Here is a 19,869-nt window from a genome sequence, read left to right on the forward strand (position 1 = left end):
GACAGGTCTCATACCGATAGTGCAATGTTTTTGCGTGTTGTACTCTTCAACGAGTCTCGATAGTTCGTCGATCCACTTGTAGTTTCCATTGAGCGTAAACATTTTCCACATTTTATTCTTCAAAGTACGATTGAAGCGTTCCACGATCGAGGCTTTCATGACGGAATATGTCGAATAATGATTAATATCGTGTTTCTTCATGAGGTTTTGTACATTTGCATTGTAAAATTCTTTTCCTTGATCGGTTTGAAAATTTTTCGGGCATCTCGCATCGTCTCGAATTATCTCTGCAATCGCATCGGCCGTCTCGCTTCCACCTTTACTCTTGAGCGGTACGACCCACGCATACTTGCTCAACACATCGATAACAGTGAGTATGTAATTGTATCCCTTGTTGACTCGAGCATACGGACGCATCTCGACGATGTCGGCTTGCCACAGATCATCGTATCCCTGCACTATGACGTGTCTTCGGGGAAAATTTTTTCTCGCTGGCGCGTGCAGCTCGTTTACCAACTGCCGTCTCTTCAAACTATGTTGATTCTTTGCTTTGTCAGTTTTTTTCGATGGTTGTTTGTTGTTTGCTTTTTTATCACTCATTTTTCGTTTATCGTCCTTTAATAACCGTTCTTTAAGTTCCGTTTTTTCTATGTTTTTTATTTTTTTCACGTTTTTCGATCCGTTCTTGCGTTGTTCACCGCCGTCCTTCACCCATTCGAAAATTGTTCTTGACCCGTTTGCAGCCTTTTTCACAGTCGTTTTTGACTCGTTCGTAGCCGCTTTTGACCCGTTCGTAGCCTCGTTCACAGACGTCTTTCGAACGATCGTAGGAGTTCTTGAGTTGTTTGTAATCTTGAGTGTAGCCGTGAAGAACGTGTTCGTAGCCTCGTTCGCAGCCCTGCTTGAGATGTTGATAGCCTCGTTCGAGGCTGTTGCTGCTGCTGCTGCTGCTGCTGCTGCTAGGTCGTTCACTACCACTGCCACTCATTGTAGTTAGATAGCAGTTCGATAATTCTTCGTAGCGGTTTGATAATTGTTCGCAGCCGTTCGATAATCCTTCGTAGCTGTTCGATAACCGTTCGATAGCCGCTTCTAACTCGTTCACTGATGCTCATTCGGGTTGATAACTGTCTCTGAGTTAGCGTTAGCCGCGCGTTGAAGATTGTTTAGCGCAATCTGTAATGCTCGCACGTCCTTCTCAAGCGAAGTAAGCTTCTCGTCTGATTCTTTCTGTCGATTCATTAATCTTTTAACGCAGGACTGCACGTACAATTTGTTGACGGCATCGGTGTCAGCCTCAGGTTGCGCTACACGGCGAATCTTACGCGACCTCGCATCGAAGTCTGTAACGACGCGACACAGAGCGTTTTCGTGCACATAACTTTTTACCAATCTATCCCAAGAGCCGTTTGTACCGGTTGCATCATTTCTTGAATCGAATAAGCCAAATTTGTTGATAGGCATTTTTTTCCGACGCTTCGTAAAGTGTCACGCGACGCTGATCGACTGATTAGTTTTGTCGATACATCATTCAATTTATAATAAGACCATCTTTGCGAAGTTCTTCGATAATCGACATGATTTCATTGTCGTGAGCATTGTTACCGGTTCGACGCGAAGTATCCAGTAATCGCAGACGATCTACCAACTCGTTTGGATCGTTCCAATGCACGTACTCGATCTTATTGTTGTTTAGAGTCATAGCGCGCGGTAGTATACCTTTTCCAGCTTTTCTGTTAGACAATAACGGCAATTACATTTTTATACTTATATCCTTTAGTCCCTAATACTGGATTATGTGCTTTATTCCCACGTTTATGCGCATTCGTCGCTAGTAATATACTTTTATATTTAAGCAAATCATCTTCGGTGTATATTTCATCGTCGGGGATTTTTTTGAAAATTAATTCATAGAGACCAGGCGATCCCGTATATTTTACTTCATTGATAATTATATTATCATTTTTGTCTACGTCAAAATGTTTATCACCGAGGATTATTCCATCGTTAGAAAACTTAATGCCGTACACATAATCCATAGCTTTATTTTTATCTTGATTCATAACAGTTAATATATATTTTTGTCCGAGTGGATCTAAATGCTCTCGAAATATGTTTACACCTGCGGACGTTTGCAATTCACGTTGTACCGTTGTAACCAACGAATCGGGTGTGGTTTTAAAAATTTCGTCGACGGGTGGTTGCTCGTACGATAATTGATGCGGTTGCGCAATTTCGATACGAACTCAATGGCGTGGAGATTGATCGCAACAGAAACGTGGGAATAACGAGTATGCTCAAAAACTATGTAACAATATCATCCGATAAAAGCGTGATTATGAGAAATGCTGGCTGGAGTGATCCAACTACTGTAAATGGACACTTTAATTTTTGCGTACCGCTCTACATGTTATTGGGATTTTGCGAGGATTACAAACGCATAGTAATTAACGCTCGTCACGAGTTGATCTTAATACGATCGCGCAATGACAACAATTGTCTGGTTGGAGCTTCGGTGGTGGAGCCTGTGATCAACATATTCAAGATACAATGGCGAATGCCACATGTGCTGTTGAGTGAAGTTACGAAGCTGTCTATGCTGCGCGCTCTGGAAAGCGGACGCTACCTCAGCATGGGTTTTCGCTCGTGGGATCTGTACGAGTTTCCGCTGTTGCAGCGTATAACCAAGCATTCGTGGGCCATTAAGACCGCGACTCAGCTGGAGAAACCACGATACGTTATCTTTGCTCTGCAGACAGGTCGGAAGAATGTTATGCTCGAGGATATGAGTAAATTCGACGACTGCAAATTAACAAACGTGAAACTTTATCTGAACTCGGAATGTTATCCGTACGACGACATGAATCTGGATTTCGATAAAAACAGATGGTCGATTCTATACGACACGTACGCGCGTTTCTGCAAAAACTATTACGGATACGAGTACCTCGAACCGAGCCTTACCGTCTCACTGTTTCTACTTTACGGTCCGTTTGTAATCATCGATTGTTCTCGACAAAACGAATCGGTGAAAAATGCTACCGTAGACGTAAGAATAGAATTTGATTGTAAGGAAAATGTGCCGGCAAACACTACCGCCTATTGTCTCATTTTGCATGATCGCGTTGTCGAATACAATCCTCTAACGAACGTAGTACGTAAAATTACATGAATCAACACGAGCAGGAACGCTCGTCTTATCAACTAACCAACCAACGTTCGATTCTTCTGTAAACGAAATTGAAGAATCGTATACCGGATCATATAACATAAAAACTTGCGATACTCGATGATTAACGTCAATCGTTCGTTGTCGTAGTTCTCGCTAATATCTTTTCATTATGGTTGTGCCAACGTTTGTGGATCTTCAAGGATTTATTATCAATAAAAAATTTATCGTGAAAGAAATTGCGATTCTGACTCAAGGATCTGTACTGTCTCATTATATTTTTACAAGTCTTATACCATTCCGTTTGCTCACGAGGTCTGAGAGATCTCAGGTTGCATGGTTGGTTGGAAAACATCACAATCTGCAATGGGAAGATGGAAACGTTCCATACTACATGGCTAAACGTTTAATCACTGAGGCTGTGACGTTGAAAGATACATCTTCTCGAGTGTATGTCAAAGGACATGAAAAATGAGAATGGTTTGCAAATTTACTGGAAGACGATGCGAGAATCGGTCTTATTATCGATACATTGGATAACGACTATGATGACGTTCCTGCTTTAGATAAATTAGATGCTACTCTGCGTTGCGATAGACATGTACGAAATTGCGCTTTACAAAATGTATTTAAAATATTCAATTGGTGGTCGAATCATCATCATGAAGGTTCAATCAACCCATATTTACATTAAAAAACTATAGTTCAAGTATTATTTTCTACATTCTGTAATTAAATTTTTTTAATTTTAAATAAATTTGGAATTTTTATACATTTATATTTCTTTTACTGTCACCTTCTTTCCTTACTATCATGCTCTCTCCTTTCCTTACACATCATACTCTCCTTGTCCTACGTCTATAGCGCTGTCCTTTTCTCACCATGCGCGCTCTCCTTCCTCTCTATTCTTTCTCTCACCATGCGCGCTGTTCTTCCTCTCTATTCTTTCTCTCGCACTCATATCTCCTTTTCCTGCCATCATGCTCTCCTTTTCTTATCGTCATGCACTCTTTGTCTTACACATACACCACATCGTACTATAGAACGCCTGATTATATTTATTATTTATATTTATAGTCAAATATACATGATAATGCCCACCCACTATGCGACACGTTATTCTTTAGCGCAAACATTCGTACTGTCGGCGCGTTATTCTTTAGCGCAAACATCCGTACTGTCGATAGTCTGTTTATGTTATCATTTAGCCAAAAATTTTATCTTACGCTTTGTCGTATACATTTGTAACCGAATATTTCAATTGTCGTATACATTTGATTCGATTTCATCATACGACAGCCGCACACACGGTGCTATAACTTTTGAATAGTTTAGTATCGCATAAACTACAACGCCTTCGGTAGTGCCATGAATTCTGTAGTGCAATTTTTACAAAATCGTGAAATTGGTTTACCAAAGACTTATACAAGATCGTTAGAACTGTTTTTCGAGATCCGTGACGAAATAGATTTTTTATGTGATGTGATCGATGAAAATACCGATATAGAACGTACGCGATTAAAACATATTCCGGAAATGAGACATCTTAAAAAAATGAGGCTGCGACTGGTAAAAAGAATAAGAAGGAAAACCTTTTTAGAAGAAAGAAGAAAGCGATTTGTACATAACTCATTTAATACACACACACATGTGTTGAAAAAAAACTGAAAAAAGCTCAAAGGATCTTCTGTTTATCGACCTCGCTGCGTAATTTAAGTCTAGATGCTGCTACACATCCCCTACTTTTCTTTCCCGAGACGTTGGCTAACTCCGTTAGAACTTTCATCAGGACTATGTTAGTCTGTGAACGACTAAAGTGCGCAAGTTTTAAGGATGCCACACCACGAGATGTGTTCGTTAGTGGATATAATTTTTACTCAAAACTGGCGTTATTTGGCAAGGACGATGAGGGATCTCGCACATGAATTAATAAGAGTTGTGCTAAATATAGTAGCATTTAAAAACGTAAGTATTTATTTTTTTAAATAATATTGGTACTAATAGCGTTACTAATAGTACTAATAATAATAATGTTTTTTTTACAGTACGAGTCACAGGCTGATGTAAAAATTAAGGGATTTGTAAATATTTATGATAGACAAATTAAAAAGATGTTCCGGCGCCACGAGAGAGAGTTATATGCATGGGGGCGTGACGATCTTTGGGGTGACACTCCCGAGAACCGGAGGTGCGAGAAGGTGACTCCTCAGTTTAACGAGGATCGTCTTTGTTTGCGGAAACTCTTTAGTGAGCTTCCGTATGAGGTGTGGGAGACAGAGGAACCGTGGCTCCCCGAAACTCTGCAGGAGGACTCCAGGTTGTCAGATGAGAGAGACTCTGTATGAATAGATTGTGAGTATTTATAATTTTTATCATTTTAGAAAATATTTTTAAAGTACTAATAAAAATGTTTTTTTTTTCCTGTTACAGACGCAGCTATGACGAGTTTCCATGGCGCATCGCCCCTACAAATTTTTAATTTTTTAAATTTTCTACTATAATTTTAATTCTTTTTTATATTTTTATATTTAAACATATAACTATTTTAATTTTTTAAATTTTCTATTACAATTTCTATTCTTTTTTAATTTTAAAACACACACACACACACACACTTTATATGTATACACATACACACTTTTTAAATAAAATTTATGTTAAACTTATATATATTTATTACTTATCTACCTTCATCATCTATCCCATCCTTCTTCCTCTGTATTAGATATAATTAGATAATAAGATAACATTTAACATTATAAAAAACTTAACATGCAAAAATTATCTTTTTTCTCGCGTACGCCTTAGCCTCCGTCTTATCGCGCCTCCGCTATCCTCCTTCCTCTCTATTCTTTCTCTCGCACCCTATAACACGCTCTCCTTCTCGCTATCCTTCTTCCTCTCTATTCTTTTCTCTCGCACTCATATCTCCTTTTCCTACCATCATGCTCTCCTTTTCTTACCATCATGCCCTCCTTTTTCTATCATCATGCACTCCCTTGTCATACACATACAGCGCTTTCCTTCTCACACCACGTCATACTCTCCTTGTCCTACGCTATATAGAACGCCTATCGCACCGTCTCCCTCTAACGCGTTGCGAACGCCTATATCACCGTCTCCCTCTAACGCGTTGCGAACGCCTATAGCACCTTCTCCCTCTAACGCGTTGCGAACGCCTATAGCACCTTCTCCCTCTACCGCGTTGCGAACGTCTATCGCACCGTCTCCCTCTACCACGTTGCGAACGTAATTATTTATTGCAAATATACATTATGGCTAAACAGGGTGTAATATATCTATAACAGTTGACATTCCTCTCTCACCATCAGACCTCCGCAGTCAGTCGGAGAGGACACTCCCTCCACGTGCGGAACCATATGTATGCCTTCCCCCTCCCCCTCCCCCTCAATCAGGAGGGGTGTTTGGTACCACCCTTCCCCCTCAATCTGGGGGGACATTTGGTACTTCCCCCTTCCCCCTCAGCCTAGGGGGACATTTGGTCCCCCCCCCCGATCAGTACGGGGGGCAAGGTACCTCGCCTCGTTTTCCCCCGTTTACCTCATCCCCCTCAGATCCCTAAATTAGAACTCTCTTATCCTATCTACTATTGCCATTGCATCTTAATAATTTTGTAACATATTACGTGATGATCCAATAAATGTAGAAAGAAGTATAACCATTTTTCCAATACGCCCATTTAAGTTATTCGCTGTAGAGAACAATATATTAAATACCGTATAGCTATTCGCGATGAATTTAATGGGTTTTTATTAGGACGTCGCTTATTTCAGCAATGGCTTGTAGACAGTTATGTAAAAATTGTAAAAGATAGAATTGATTATTGTAAAAATTATCAAAAAGAATTACGTAGTAACAACAAACAATTAGTACAAACAATTTGTAAGTAATCTCTTAAACCTTGATTTGTTTCATACGGTTACTTCTTTGAAGAAGAACTGTAAATGGAGAATTTTTATTACCATTACTTGCAATCCAAAATTGCGTGAAATTGAGGAAAACCTTTTATCTGGTCAACAAGCTTCTGAAAGACCCGATATTTGTGCTCGTGTTTTTAATATAAAAAAAGATTATTTAATTGTAATGTTGATCTAACTCTTAAAGGATTTTCTTCAATTTCCCAATCTAATTCTATTACACGATTATCATTTTATGTACCAACAACACAAATAGTTTGTTGATTTGAGTTTTTTGAAGAATTTTCAACTAATTTGTTTTCACGACAGCGTCGTTGATTCTCCCTTCTTTTTTCTCGACATCGTTGTAAAAATTTTTCGTTTTCTTCTAAAGTACGTACAATTTTATGTTTTGTCATCTTGCAAGATTTTTCTATACTATATATGCTGCCTTAAATATATACACGTAATGTTATTAATAAATATTAATAAAAAGAAAATTTATACAAAAATTTTCTTACTATTTAAATAATATACATATTATTATTATTATTTATATATTATTATTAGTAGATAAATTAAAGAGAGATCTAACTCAGGGATCTGAGGGGGGTGAGGTAAGCGGGGGAACTGCTTACCTTACCCTCCTGGTACTGATGTATCCGTGGATGGAGAAGGGGGGTACCAAATGCCCCGGATTGTGGGGCAAGGGGGGGTACAAATGGTTCTGCAGGTGGAGGGAGTGTCCTCTCCGACTGATTGTGGAGGTCTAATGGTGAGAGAGAGGAATCTCAACTGTTATAGGTAAATTATTCCCCCCTCTGTTTACCCATAATGTATATTTGCAGTAAATAATTAGATTAATAATAATAAATATATATAAATTTTTTATAATATCCCCATGGTAACTACGCGATAGGCGTTCGCAACGTGGTAGAGAGAGACGGTACGATAGACATTTCCAACGCGGTAGAGAGAGACGCACAGTGGCGAATTTCAATAAAAACGTGGCCAAAACTCTAAGGTTATTATTAAAATTATTATTTAAGTTTATTTAATTACTAATAATATAATATATAAAAAAGAAAAGCATAAAATACTGCTTTAATATAATGGAACATTTTTATAAATATATTTAAGAATAAAATATTAAAATACTGTATTAATCATAAAAATATACATATTTAAACATATTTTAACAAAGTTAACCATTTGTAACTTTAATTTAACTTTAACTTAATTTGTAATATAACTTATACACATTTTAATAAAGTTAAATATTTGTAACTTAATTTAACCATTTATAATTTTAATTTAATCTTAAACAATTTTTTTGTAATAAATTAATATAACATAATGTGCATGTAATTTTTGTTTGTTAGCCTGAATCACTATCTAATATAGACTGTAATGATGATAATGTCGACGTAGCAATATCTGGTACTAACAGAAGTTCTAAAGTATCTTTTGATAAATGTTTTGATTGTGTTTTTGGTAGATTTTTCAAACTTGAAATATATGGATCCGAAGAAATTAAAAGCAGATGAAAAAGATCTTCCATTTCAGCTATTCTAGAAAATTTACGAGTAAATCCTTCACGATATTTTTTTATTATATCTTTATTACGGGCCTCTTGTGCCTCCTCTGATAGTTGCCCAATCGGTAATATTACAGAAGAAATAATTTGAGAACTATGTATTAATATTTTATGAACTGTAGTAGGCATATTATACCATGAATATATATTAACAAATCTTCTTGCAGTTTCTAATGCATATATTTGAAAAGCATCGACATTTATATCGTAACCACATGATAAAATTTGCAATATTATATAGAATCTTTTAATAATTTCCTCGTCCACACCTGTTATTAAAGCTGACACTGATGAATTTTCAAAAAAACGAGCCGTATTACCATCATTACTACTACCATATTCTGGTTTTCTACTATCAATCCTAATTGTGATTTAAACTTTTGCTGCATTTCTTTCTTATTTTCGGCAACTATATGTTTTTCTTCTTCTGTTCGTACCTGCTATTTCTTTACATTTAATTTATATGATAAACGTAGAAGACATTCAAACATACGTATCCACGCATGTAAAGTAGATAAACCAAATTGTAATTATGATTCATTAACTTTTTTTTTGAAGAATTCTATCTTATTTAAAATCTTTTGCTGTTGCTCCGCACAAATAATATCTTTGAGTATACGTATTAAATGAAATTGCATTGCATACTTTTCCATCTATCATGGTAAATAATAACTTATGTTTAACTAGTACTTTTTTCTCATTAATTATGACGGAAGAATAACTAAATGCAATTATTTGATTTTCTATATATTGTACTTCCTTTTGAGTGGACTCTGTATTTTCTTGAATAAATTGCAATTTTATGGGTCTACAAAATCGGGGAGATGAAGGCCGAGGGTTCTTCCACAAGATAATTTTGTTTTTATCGTCATATTTATCAACTATTAATTGAAGTGGTACAAATGATATCGTAAAAACACTAAGCATCTGAGACAGTTTCATTGAAAAATTTCTGTTTATATTCACTCAATCCTGAACTGCCATCACAACCCCACTTAAAAATAAGAAGTAAATCTGATAGTTGAGTAGATTTTAACGTGTCAAGAATTTCTTTTTACACAAATAAAATACGTTGGACTGTGTGATTTAATGAACTTTGTAAATTTACTTCAGCACTTGTCTCAGTTATTGTGATATTTTCCGGTGTTGTGTCCGTGCCGTAAGGATAGGGTCTTCCGGGATATTCGCCCAAAAAGTTGGAACTCAGGCAGCAAATGAACGCACTCCGTACTTGTATAGTAAAGGAATATATTTCTGTCGTACTGTTACACTTATCTTACACTACTATTAACTCGCGTATTCGGTCGTCGTGAAGACGAGCCGTGTCGATAGGTAGATAACTTGTTTACGCACAGCTTTCTTATGAGTGACTTTCTTACGAGCGATCGCGATGGGTCTCGGTTTATATATCGCTTTAATTTTGAGGGTGGAAGGATGAGGTTTTCCGGGTCGGAGCGCGGGACGTGCTCCGTGCTCGGGTTTCGTAATGCTTACTCAGCTTGACCGTGACTTGCTTTCTTGTTGGTCACGTCTTATTTTTCTTTCTTAATCTTTCTATTTAATTCTTATTTAATTCTTTCTAATGCTTTGCTTTGCTTGCTTAATTTTAGTATTTTATTTCTTTATTTTATGAATTTATTTTTTCTTTTCAGATAAGTGTGTTGAGTCACAACACCAGATAACATCGTTTTTTTGCTTTAGAAATTGTTTCATAATTTGGGAAAATTTTGCTGTTGCATTCTTGTGCAGTTTATCTGATGACATTTTATTGACGTTTTGATAATTTTGCTTTTATAATCATTAATAAAGCTTTGTCTTCAGATAATGAAGTAATCAGACATAAGTTACTCTTGTACGCTTTTCGATACTTAGAAGCTTTTTTAGGCGAAGATGTTATATCTTTTAAAATTTTAGCAGCAACTAATTGTCCTGAAGAACGGAAATTCATCTGGGCAGTATATAATAACTCAGAAGAACTTGATTGTGAACGTAATTTTTTAGTTTTACGCCGTTTTGATCGTTCACTACTTTTGTCAAAATCAATTGCTGGACGTCCACCAATAATTCAAGAATTGGAAATATTATTACGAAAAGTAAGACTTGTTTCAAGCCATTCCCGATTCTTAGTAAGAAAATATTCATATTTTCGAGATACTTTAAGCCATCTAATTTTAAAAATCAGAAATAAAATGAGCTATTAATTGTTTAGTCTCATTTGAAAAATTTTCTGAGCAATGAGTTATTTCTTTTATATGTTGTCGTTAATAATCACATTGTTTTTGAAATATCTTTGATGAACATTTTCTCATTATTTCAACCATTTCTTTTCTTCTCAAAATAACGTAATCAGTATAATCTAAAAATATATATTTTATTGTTGAATATTATATTATTAAATATAAAAAAAAGTTGTATTTATAAAAATGTAATTGTCCTATATATAGTTATACATTACATCCATAATCGCAAATATTCGCAAATTTTTTTTGTCATTCGATAAAAAATTAAAATATATTATAATTTTGTGTTTATAATTTAATCGGATCGCATAGGACTAATAATTAAAATATAAAATTTAAAAAAATTAGGTTATGTCAATGTAATCTTATAAAATCGTTAAGGTTATAAAATATATATGATATAACACATACTCTACAAACCTTCAGAAGTGGAACACATTATTTCGTAATTGTCGTAAAGCGAAATATATTATATTCCTTTGTTAAAAGTTATTGATATGATAACTAACTATTGCATTATTAAAAATATGCAATATACATATAATTAACATAATGAACTAATAAAGCTAAATGGGTTATAAAAATTTTATCATAATATACTATAAACATTTGCCTATCGATTGGTATGTTATACATCTTCTAAAAAAACATTTATTTTTTTAAGTTTTGGCCAAGATTTCAAGAAATTTCACCACTGTGAGACGGTACTATAGGCGTTTGCAACGCGGTAGAGAGAGAGACGATGCGATTGGCGTTCGCAACGTGGTAGAGAGAGATGGTGCTATAGGCATTCTATATGGCGTAGGACAAGGAGAGCATGATGATAAGAAAAGGAGAGCATGATTGTAGGAAAAGGAGATATGGGTGCGAGAGAAAGAATAGAGAGGAAGGAGGATAGCGGGAAGGAGAGTACGTATGGTGAGAAAAGGACAGCGCTATAGGCGTAGGACAAGAAGAGTATGATGTGTAAGGAAAGAAGAGAGCATGATGGTAAGGAAAGGAGAGAGCAAAGAAGAAGGCGACAGTAAAAGAAATATAAATGTATAAAAATTCCAAATTTATTCAAAAATAAAAATATTACAAAATGCTAAATGCACGTGTATATATAAAGATACACTAATATACTTCTAAAAGAGATACGTGCTAAACTAAAAAAGTATAAGATACTTGAATAATATAATGAATACAGTGAAATTAGTAATGAAGTCAATGTTAATTAGATTACGGCGAGAATTCTTATTCGCTGCTCTCTTTTTGCTGCTGCGATAGTTTCGATAGCCCTTTCTTTGCCTAATGATTTTGGCCTATGGAATGCTGTTGCTTTCTTACTCGCTCGTATAGTACCGATTGTTCCGGTGATCCGGTATGCGATTCTCCAATTTCGTTTACAGAAGATTCGGCCGTTGGTTGATAAGACGAGCGTTCCTGCTCGGTTTAAGAGCGCCTTATAATTTCATATAATATTCAACGTATAATTTTGGTTGTAGGATAGATTTTTCTTGTATCGCAAGTTTTAACATTGGAGGGGATAATTGTTGATTCATGTAATTTTACGTACTATGTTCGTTAGAGGATTGTATTCGACAACGCGATCATGCAAAATGAGACAATAAGCAGTAGTGTTTGCCGGCACATTTTCCTTACAATCAAATTCTAATCTTACGTCTACGGTAGCATTTTTCACCGATTTGTTTTGTCGAGAAGAATCGATGATCACAAACAGACCGTAAAGTAGAAACAGTGAGTCGGTGAGACTCGGGTAGAGGTACTCGTGTCCGTAATAATTTTTGTAGAAACGCGCGTACGTGTCGTATAGAATCGACCATTTGTTTTTATCAAAATCCAGATTCATGTCGTCGTACGGATAACATTCCGAGTTCAGATAGAGGTTCACGTTTGTTAATTTGCAGTCATCGAATTTACTCATACCCTCGGGCATAACATTCTTCCGGCCTGTCTGCAGAGCAAAGATAACATATCGTGGTTTCTCCAGCTGAGTCGCGGTCTTAATGGCCCACGAATGCTTGGCTGTATGCTGCAACAACGGAAACTCGTACAGATCCCACGAGCGAAAATCCATGCTGAGGTAGCGTCCGCTTTCCAGAGCACACAGCATAGACAGCTTCTTAATTTCACTCAACAGCACATGTGGCATTCGCCATTGTATCTTGAATATGTTGATCACAGGCTCCACCATCGAAGCTCCAACCAGACAATTGTTGTCATTGCGCGATCGTATTAAGATCAACTCGTGACGAGCGTTAATTACTATGCGTCTGTAATCCTCGCAAAATCCCAATAACATGTAGAGCGGTACGCAAAAATTAAAGTGTCCATTCACAGTAGTTGGATCACTCCAGCCAGCATTTCTCATAATCACACTTCTATCGGATGATATTGTTACATAGTTTTTGAGCATACTTGTTATTCCCGTACGTTTCTGTTACGATCAATCTCCACGCCATTGAGTTCGTATCGAATCTCGTCAAACATGAATGCTACGCAATTATTTTGCAGTACCACATTAGATCCGTCAGTTGGATTGTTTATCTTCAATTCTCCCTCGATGTATAAGAAACTCTCTTACGGCAATGTATACAGATTCTGTTGTTGTATGGATATTCTTATCTACTAGCCACTATGTCCGAACGTTGTGTTGGCGAATGGGTTGTATGCGTGAGTCTCAATCTTGATGATGCGTTCGTCTAAGATTAGTTCGTCCGCCATGTTGAGAATGTCAGTCATCGTTCAAATGTTTCGCACCGCAAATCCCAAAGATTGTAAAAACGCAACGTTTGATGCGTTCAATTTCTTTTTCTTAGCGCAAGATGATTGCGTATTAGCAAATCTCGATGTTGTTGTTGTCGTCACGGGCGTCGTAAAAATTGTGTTGTCTCTCACGTCTTTCGATCCGTTCAACACGAGCATCACACGCTAATTTTGCCACCGTCGTACATGCACTCTAATGGTGATCTCTTCTCCTCGAAAGTCGAGTAATCGTCCTTCTTGATCGACAACGCGTAACTTTAAATCCGTAATGCTCCGTACGATGATCGGTAGGTAAATGATGTGCGCCGGTGTTTCCAATATCTTATATCCTGGTGGTACCCTCGGTAAAAATTCATGTACCGTATGAACGAGTTTATCGTTGTTGTACGCACCCGCGGTGACATTACATTCGACGCGGATAATGTTCACGTTGATAATGTTAATCGGCACGTCCGACTCGTACCATTTTCGCGGCTGCAGTATTCGGTTCGAGAATCCTAGCAGCGATCCAATGTTGTTAGGCTTGCTAAAATTTATTCTGTAGGCGCATTTGATCTCGCTCCTCATCGTAATGTAATTAGCGCGGAGCACTATCGGCCATTCTCCATCCTCAAAGTCATCGTCGTCAGTGTGTTTTTTATCACCATCACAAACTGTGTATTGCGAACGTTTTCGTGAAATTGTTTGTTTCAAAAATTCATGTATCGCTTGTATCACGTGCAGTGACCCACCGTTATCGTCTACCTAGGTGTCAATAACAGGGTTGCTTTCTATTTAGTTTTTTTGGTAATCTGTCTAAATCGGCTATACCCAGGGCTCCGCCGAGAGCAGGATCAATGTGTTCTAGGAGCTAATAAATCAGGGGATTTTTTACTGATCTGGAATTATAATAATAGAAACTTGATTTAAAAACTCTTTAATGATATTGTCTAAATTGTAAATAATATTTTCTTTATTTTCTTCTATAAATTGAATTAAGGTTTCTAATATAACTTCAGGGTCAACAAAGGGATCTTGTTGAATTTCAGAGTCAATTGTCTGAGGCCTCATTTATTTTATTTTATTTAGAAAAGGAAAAAAATTAATAAAGTTGGAAATAAAGCGACTGAATTTATGGTATATGTATTTGAAGATGATTGAGAATATTAAGCAGGCGCGTTGAATCCCGTTATTGTATATTTGATATAGTCTGATAGTCAGAATACAATTCACTCGGCACTAACGAGAGGCTGAGGAAGTTCTAGGAACTCTACGACACCATGACAAATATTGCACATGCAATGAACGTGACGCACAATGACACTTGAATCAATTAACAATAAAAAAACTTCTATGATTATACCTGCAATAATTCTGAACTTATTCAATTTTAAGATAAAGTAGTAATTATGGTTAATTAGAAAAATTCAATTTTGAAATAATAAGTAGATTGTGATTAATTTGACAAATTTTCAACGATATTAGTATTCGGATAAGGATTATGGTGGTACGTAATAGTAATTATGAAGGATTACGTACTTACTGTTGTTGTATAGTAGAATTCACCGTCGGAGCAATTCCAAAATATATACTGATATTGAAAGTTTTAATCCACAATTTGTATAATGTAAGAGCAAATTTCACATTAATTAATGACTGCTTTAATATGAAGAACAAAGTTAAATTGAGAAATTTAAATAATTTGGATTTTGTATTGAGTGTAGGTATCTCTTATCTTAAGAAAGTCAACTGTTGTAATTGATATTTATTTTTATTAAAGTAGTATGATTTTATTTTTCATGAATATCATGGATGCATCTATTCATATAATAAGAAACGATTAATAGAATTGTTATTACTCTTATGTATATGTATATATATATATTAATAAGAATATGTTCCTTTGCAGGTTCCGTACTATATGCGGCGAGGTGTCATATAAAGAAATGTACACTGGAATATGGTGTGGTGGAGGCCAGCGATATAGTTTATTGTTTCAAAATCACTGTCTCCGATGGAAAATAGGAAGAGGAGATTAAGCAAGAGATGCTCCGTTATTTTTTGTTATTAAATTAAGTATAGCGAGTAGTTAATTCTCTTACATTGATGGATCGATTATTTAATTTCATTCAAAATTTGCAAATTTCTTGATATAGTATTTTAACTTTATAATTCTTGAGGGTAGTATCAGAATGTGAGTCAATTTGCAATTTTATAAGTGTCAATAGCATGAACTGTGAGTTATTCAAAAGAGTGAGATATATATATATATATCTGTATCTTGTATGTATGTCTGGCTAACTGTATAAAATTTTCATTTCGGAGCTTGAAGGTGGAATAGTTTATTGCATTAATCGTAAAAGCATGTGTCTAGATTGTAATTATAATTGTTTTGCAAAATCAAAGTTGTTAGAGTAATATGGTGTCATATAAATGTCAAGTACGATGTGTTATAAATAGTAGTTCAATTCGGAATTCTTTTCTTTTTTATTTTATCTTGTTAAAAAATGAGTACGTTTTTTTTATTAAAATATTAATATTCTTCTCGATTGAACATATGCGAGTGTGTGTGTGTGTGTTTGAAATAGTGACTTACTTTTATTAATGTTTCTAGGTTCGCTGATTTTCCTGGGCCTTTTTCTCGGACGTCGTGGATCTCCCTCAGGGATGTCAGCAGCAGAGGTTGAGGCAGGATGCAGCTTGATTTCAACCAAAGGTCCGGGTCAGCCAATAAATTCGAAGGTTCTTCGCGAGATGGGAACTTCGACTGAGTCAGATGCAGGAAGCTGATCGAAAAGTTCTACGACAATTCTTTGATTGTCCGGTACGTTAACTGGATTGTCTTTTTCTACCTGGCTGAGACCGTTATCACTGTTCGAAATTTGTCTCTGTCGGCGTAAAGCGGCACGTAGTTGTCTATGTCGTTTACCGGCGCGACGAGAACCAGGCATTTACTATAAATTATAATCAAAATTTTATTCTAATTTGAAAAATTATTCATTACAGTTTGACAATCTGGATCAAGCGGCATTCAAGCAGCCCATCGACTAAGTCTCAGCTCTGCTCGAACTAACACGAGGGGCACGTCACTCTGTTCTATCCCAGGTACGGGTCTCGCTAACGCTCAAGATCCAGACGTACGTTAAAGATTTGATCAATATTAAAATTAATTATAGTAAATACTGGTTGAGTTTGAAAAACACTATTTTAAAATAATAAACTTGTGAATATTGTGAAATAAGCAACTATGTATTTTAAAAGCTTGAATATTTTACAGAGATTGCAAGTCATGATTATATATGTTGGTTACAGTTTGAATGTAAAAGGTACAACCGCACTGTACCAGAAATTGGAAATTAATTAATAATAAAGTAGTAATTTTAAATTATAAAGTAGAGTGAGTCGCAGCTCTAAATTATAATATAAGACGAGTCGCGAAGACGAGAAAGTAAAGTATTATTAAAGATCTACCTTGACGACACAAAGTAGCTGACGAAACTAAGTTAAGATTTGATTTTAAGACGTATTGAATAAAGACTCGGAGACGACTTTTCACGACTTTCAGACTAAACGTTTCGGAGAGATGTTAGTTAACGGTTTGAAGGGGTATTGGCGACGTTAAGATAAAGATTGACCGACGACTTAACGGTTCGGATGTTATAATGCGACTGATGTTTCCAGACGACTGACTGTGTCCGCAAGCTCGACTGACGCTCCGCGGTCCGTCCCCACTCTGGAGTCACCTCCCTCTAGGCGTCCGGTGGATCCAAGACTTCCCGGGTTGGCTACTTCGTCCGGATGGAGATGGATTCTTGATCTTGGTGAGGGAACTCTCCGCCTTCGAAGACGTCAGAAGCGGCGAGCTCTTCTTAATATTAAGTTGATATTCAGCGGTGAATATCAAAAGCACGTTGCTGTAATATTTAGTTTCGAGAATCCAGTCGAGTCGCTGCGTCGAGAGATAAGTATAATATTCGGTTTCATCGGGTCTCTGCGTTGACATAATATTTAGTCTCACTGAGTCTTTGCGTCAATAGATAAGAATAATATTCGGTTTCACTGAGTCTTTCTCGCCGCCGCCTATTGCATCATCATGCGAATGAAATGCTCTTTGTGTTATAAAATAATTTCGCACTCTTATATTATAATTCTTTTTACAGCAAGAGAAACTTATTAATTTAACTATAACAAGAGTTAATATTCATTCTCAAAATTATTATATCTTAATATTTCTTGTTTTTTTTCACTTATTAATTTATGCTTTCATATTTAAATTTTCTTTAATTTTTCTCTCTTGTATCACATATTTCTTATTGACATGTTTACTTTTATAATAGTATCTATATGGAAAATTTAATTATTGCGATTTGTTACTGTCATTTATAAATTTATAATTCTTTTCTATCGTGATTCCTTATAGTTTTACTTTAGCATAGGAGGCTAACTCTCTTTATATATATATATATATATATACACAGGGTGGACCATTTCAATCCATCCAGTCGAATATCTCGAAAACCAAACCCGGGAGAGAAAAATGTTTCAAACAAAAATTGTATGGTTTCGAGGGGGTCATAAGATGGTACCATTGGTTTGAGCTTGAAAAGTCATTTGAAGGTCACGTGAAGGTCACTTCAAGTTTTTTTAAATGGAACACCCTATATATTTTTACATATTCTTGTAGCTCATCTCGAGAGCTTTCCAAAACACTTATGACAAAGTATTTTTCATTAAGTATTTTTTGAGTTATAAGGCTTCAAAGTTGCAGCATTTTGACATAAAATACAAGATATCTCATAAAATAATTATTTTTTTATTATCCTACTCTAATACTTTTATGCACAAAATAACGAGACGAATCAATTGGCATAATTAAAACACATAATTATGTTAAAGTAAAAATCTGAATTTGCAACTAACAGTTACACATTTTTACTTTAACATAATTATGGGTTTTCTTTATACCAATTGATTTGTCTCATTATTCTGTGCATAAAAGTATTAGAGTAAGATAATCAAAAAATGAATATTTTACCAGATATCTTGTATTTTATATCAAAATATTGCAACTTTGAAGCCTTATAACTCGAAAAGTGTTTAATGAAAAAACATTTTATTATAGTGTTTTGGAAAGCTCTCGAGATAAGCTACAAGAATATGTAATAATATATAGGGTGTTCCATTTAAAAAACTTGAAGTGACCTTCACGGGATCTTCAAATAATTTTTCAAGGTCTAATCAATGGTACCATCTTATGGCCCCCTCGAAACCATACAACTTTTGTTTGAAACATTTTTCTCTCCCGGGCTTGGTTTTCAAGATATTCGACTGGATGGATTAAAATGGTCCACCCTGTATATACATATATACAATATATATACAGGGTGTCCGGTAATAATTGCCCAACCTTTCATGGGCAGATAGAGCAGGTCAAACCGAATAAGAAAGTCGTCTACCATTTTGCGATCTTCGTAATAATTACCAAGAAATAAATTAATAAAAATTGGCAAATCCGGGCCAGTACAAGCGCGCGGCGAGAAGGCCCATCCCACTGCTACGCGGGCACTAGGCGCGCGGTGAAGCGGTAGGAGGAACGGTCTACAATGGCAATGGCGATATATGAGTAACGCATGATGCTAGAGTACTGCGCCGAATTCTCTCATTCTCTCTCTCTCTCTCTCTCTCTCTTTCTCTCTCTAGCTCCCTCTCTTTCGTGGAATGAAAAATATTATTGTTTTCACACCACCTTGCGGTAGATAATATGGCGCATTTTTTTTATAGTGGTATCCCCAGTAGGTCTAATCCACTCTCATATTTTAATCTCAAAATTGTTCAGTGCTTTCCTTGTTCTCGTATACAGAGTTCGGCTCTTTGAACAATATTGCGCGTTGCGCGATACGCCATTTCTGGCGTGATGGTATTAAAAGCTGCGAGAATTGCTTCTCGTGCTTCAGCTTCTGTACTATCACGCCTGTGATCGATTAAAGTCTTAATGTGGCCCCATAAGAAATAGTCGAGCACATTCAGATCTGGCGATCGCGCCGGCCAAATGATTGGCCCACCTCGGCCCATCCATCTATTTGGATAACGCGCGTTTAAAAAAGTGCGTACCGGTCGGGAAAAATGTGCAGGAGCCCCGTCGTGTTGGAAAATAATTTCCGCTCTTACAGGAAGAGGAACATCTTCCAAAAGAGCAGG

General features: G+C 36.1%; 1 protein-coding gene and 1 long non-coding RNA gene across 2 annotated transcripts in view; one reads left to right on the forward strand and one right to left on the reverse strand.

Annotated features, from left to right (window-relative positions):
• LOC140667268 (uncharacterized) overlaps nucleotides 1-19,869 on the forward strand; it is a 95,149-nt gene that overhangs the window by 70,784 nt on the left and 4,496 nt on the right. The window contains exons 3-5 of the long non-coding RNA XR_012046973.1: nucleotides 15,581-16,495; nucleotides 16,678-16,776; nucleotides 17,353-17,492. This is a non-coding gene — a long non-coding RNA (uncharacterized lncRNA). The remainder of the gene's footprint in view (nucleotides 1-15,580; nucleotides 16,496-16,677; nucleotides 16,777-17,352; nucleotides 17,493-19,869) is intronic.
• LOC140666826 (uncharacterized) lies at nucleotides 1,532-10,745 on the reverse strand (the record flags this gene model as incomplete). Its single annotated transcript, XM_072894374.1, has 3 exons — nucleotides 1,532-1,733; nucleotides 9,742-9,958; nucleotides 10,457-10,745. Coding segments are annotated over 3 exons (708 nt in total), but the record flags the coding sequence as incomplete, so codon positions are not given.

Source organism: Anoplolepis gracilipes, chromosome 6 (assembly GCF_047496725.1).
Source record: "Anoplolepis gracilipes chromosome 6, ASM4749672v1, whole genome shotgun sequence".
Taxonomy (NCBI): domain Eukaryota; kingdom Metazoa; phylum Arthropoda; class Insecta; order Hymenoptera; family Formicidae; genus Anoplolepis; species Anoplolepis gracilipes.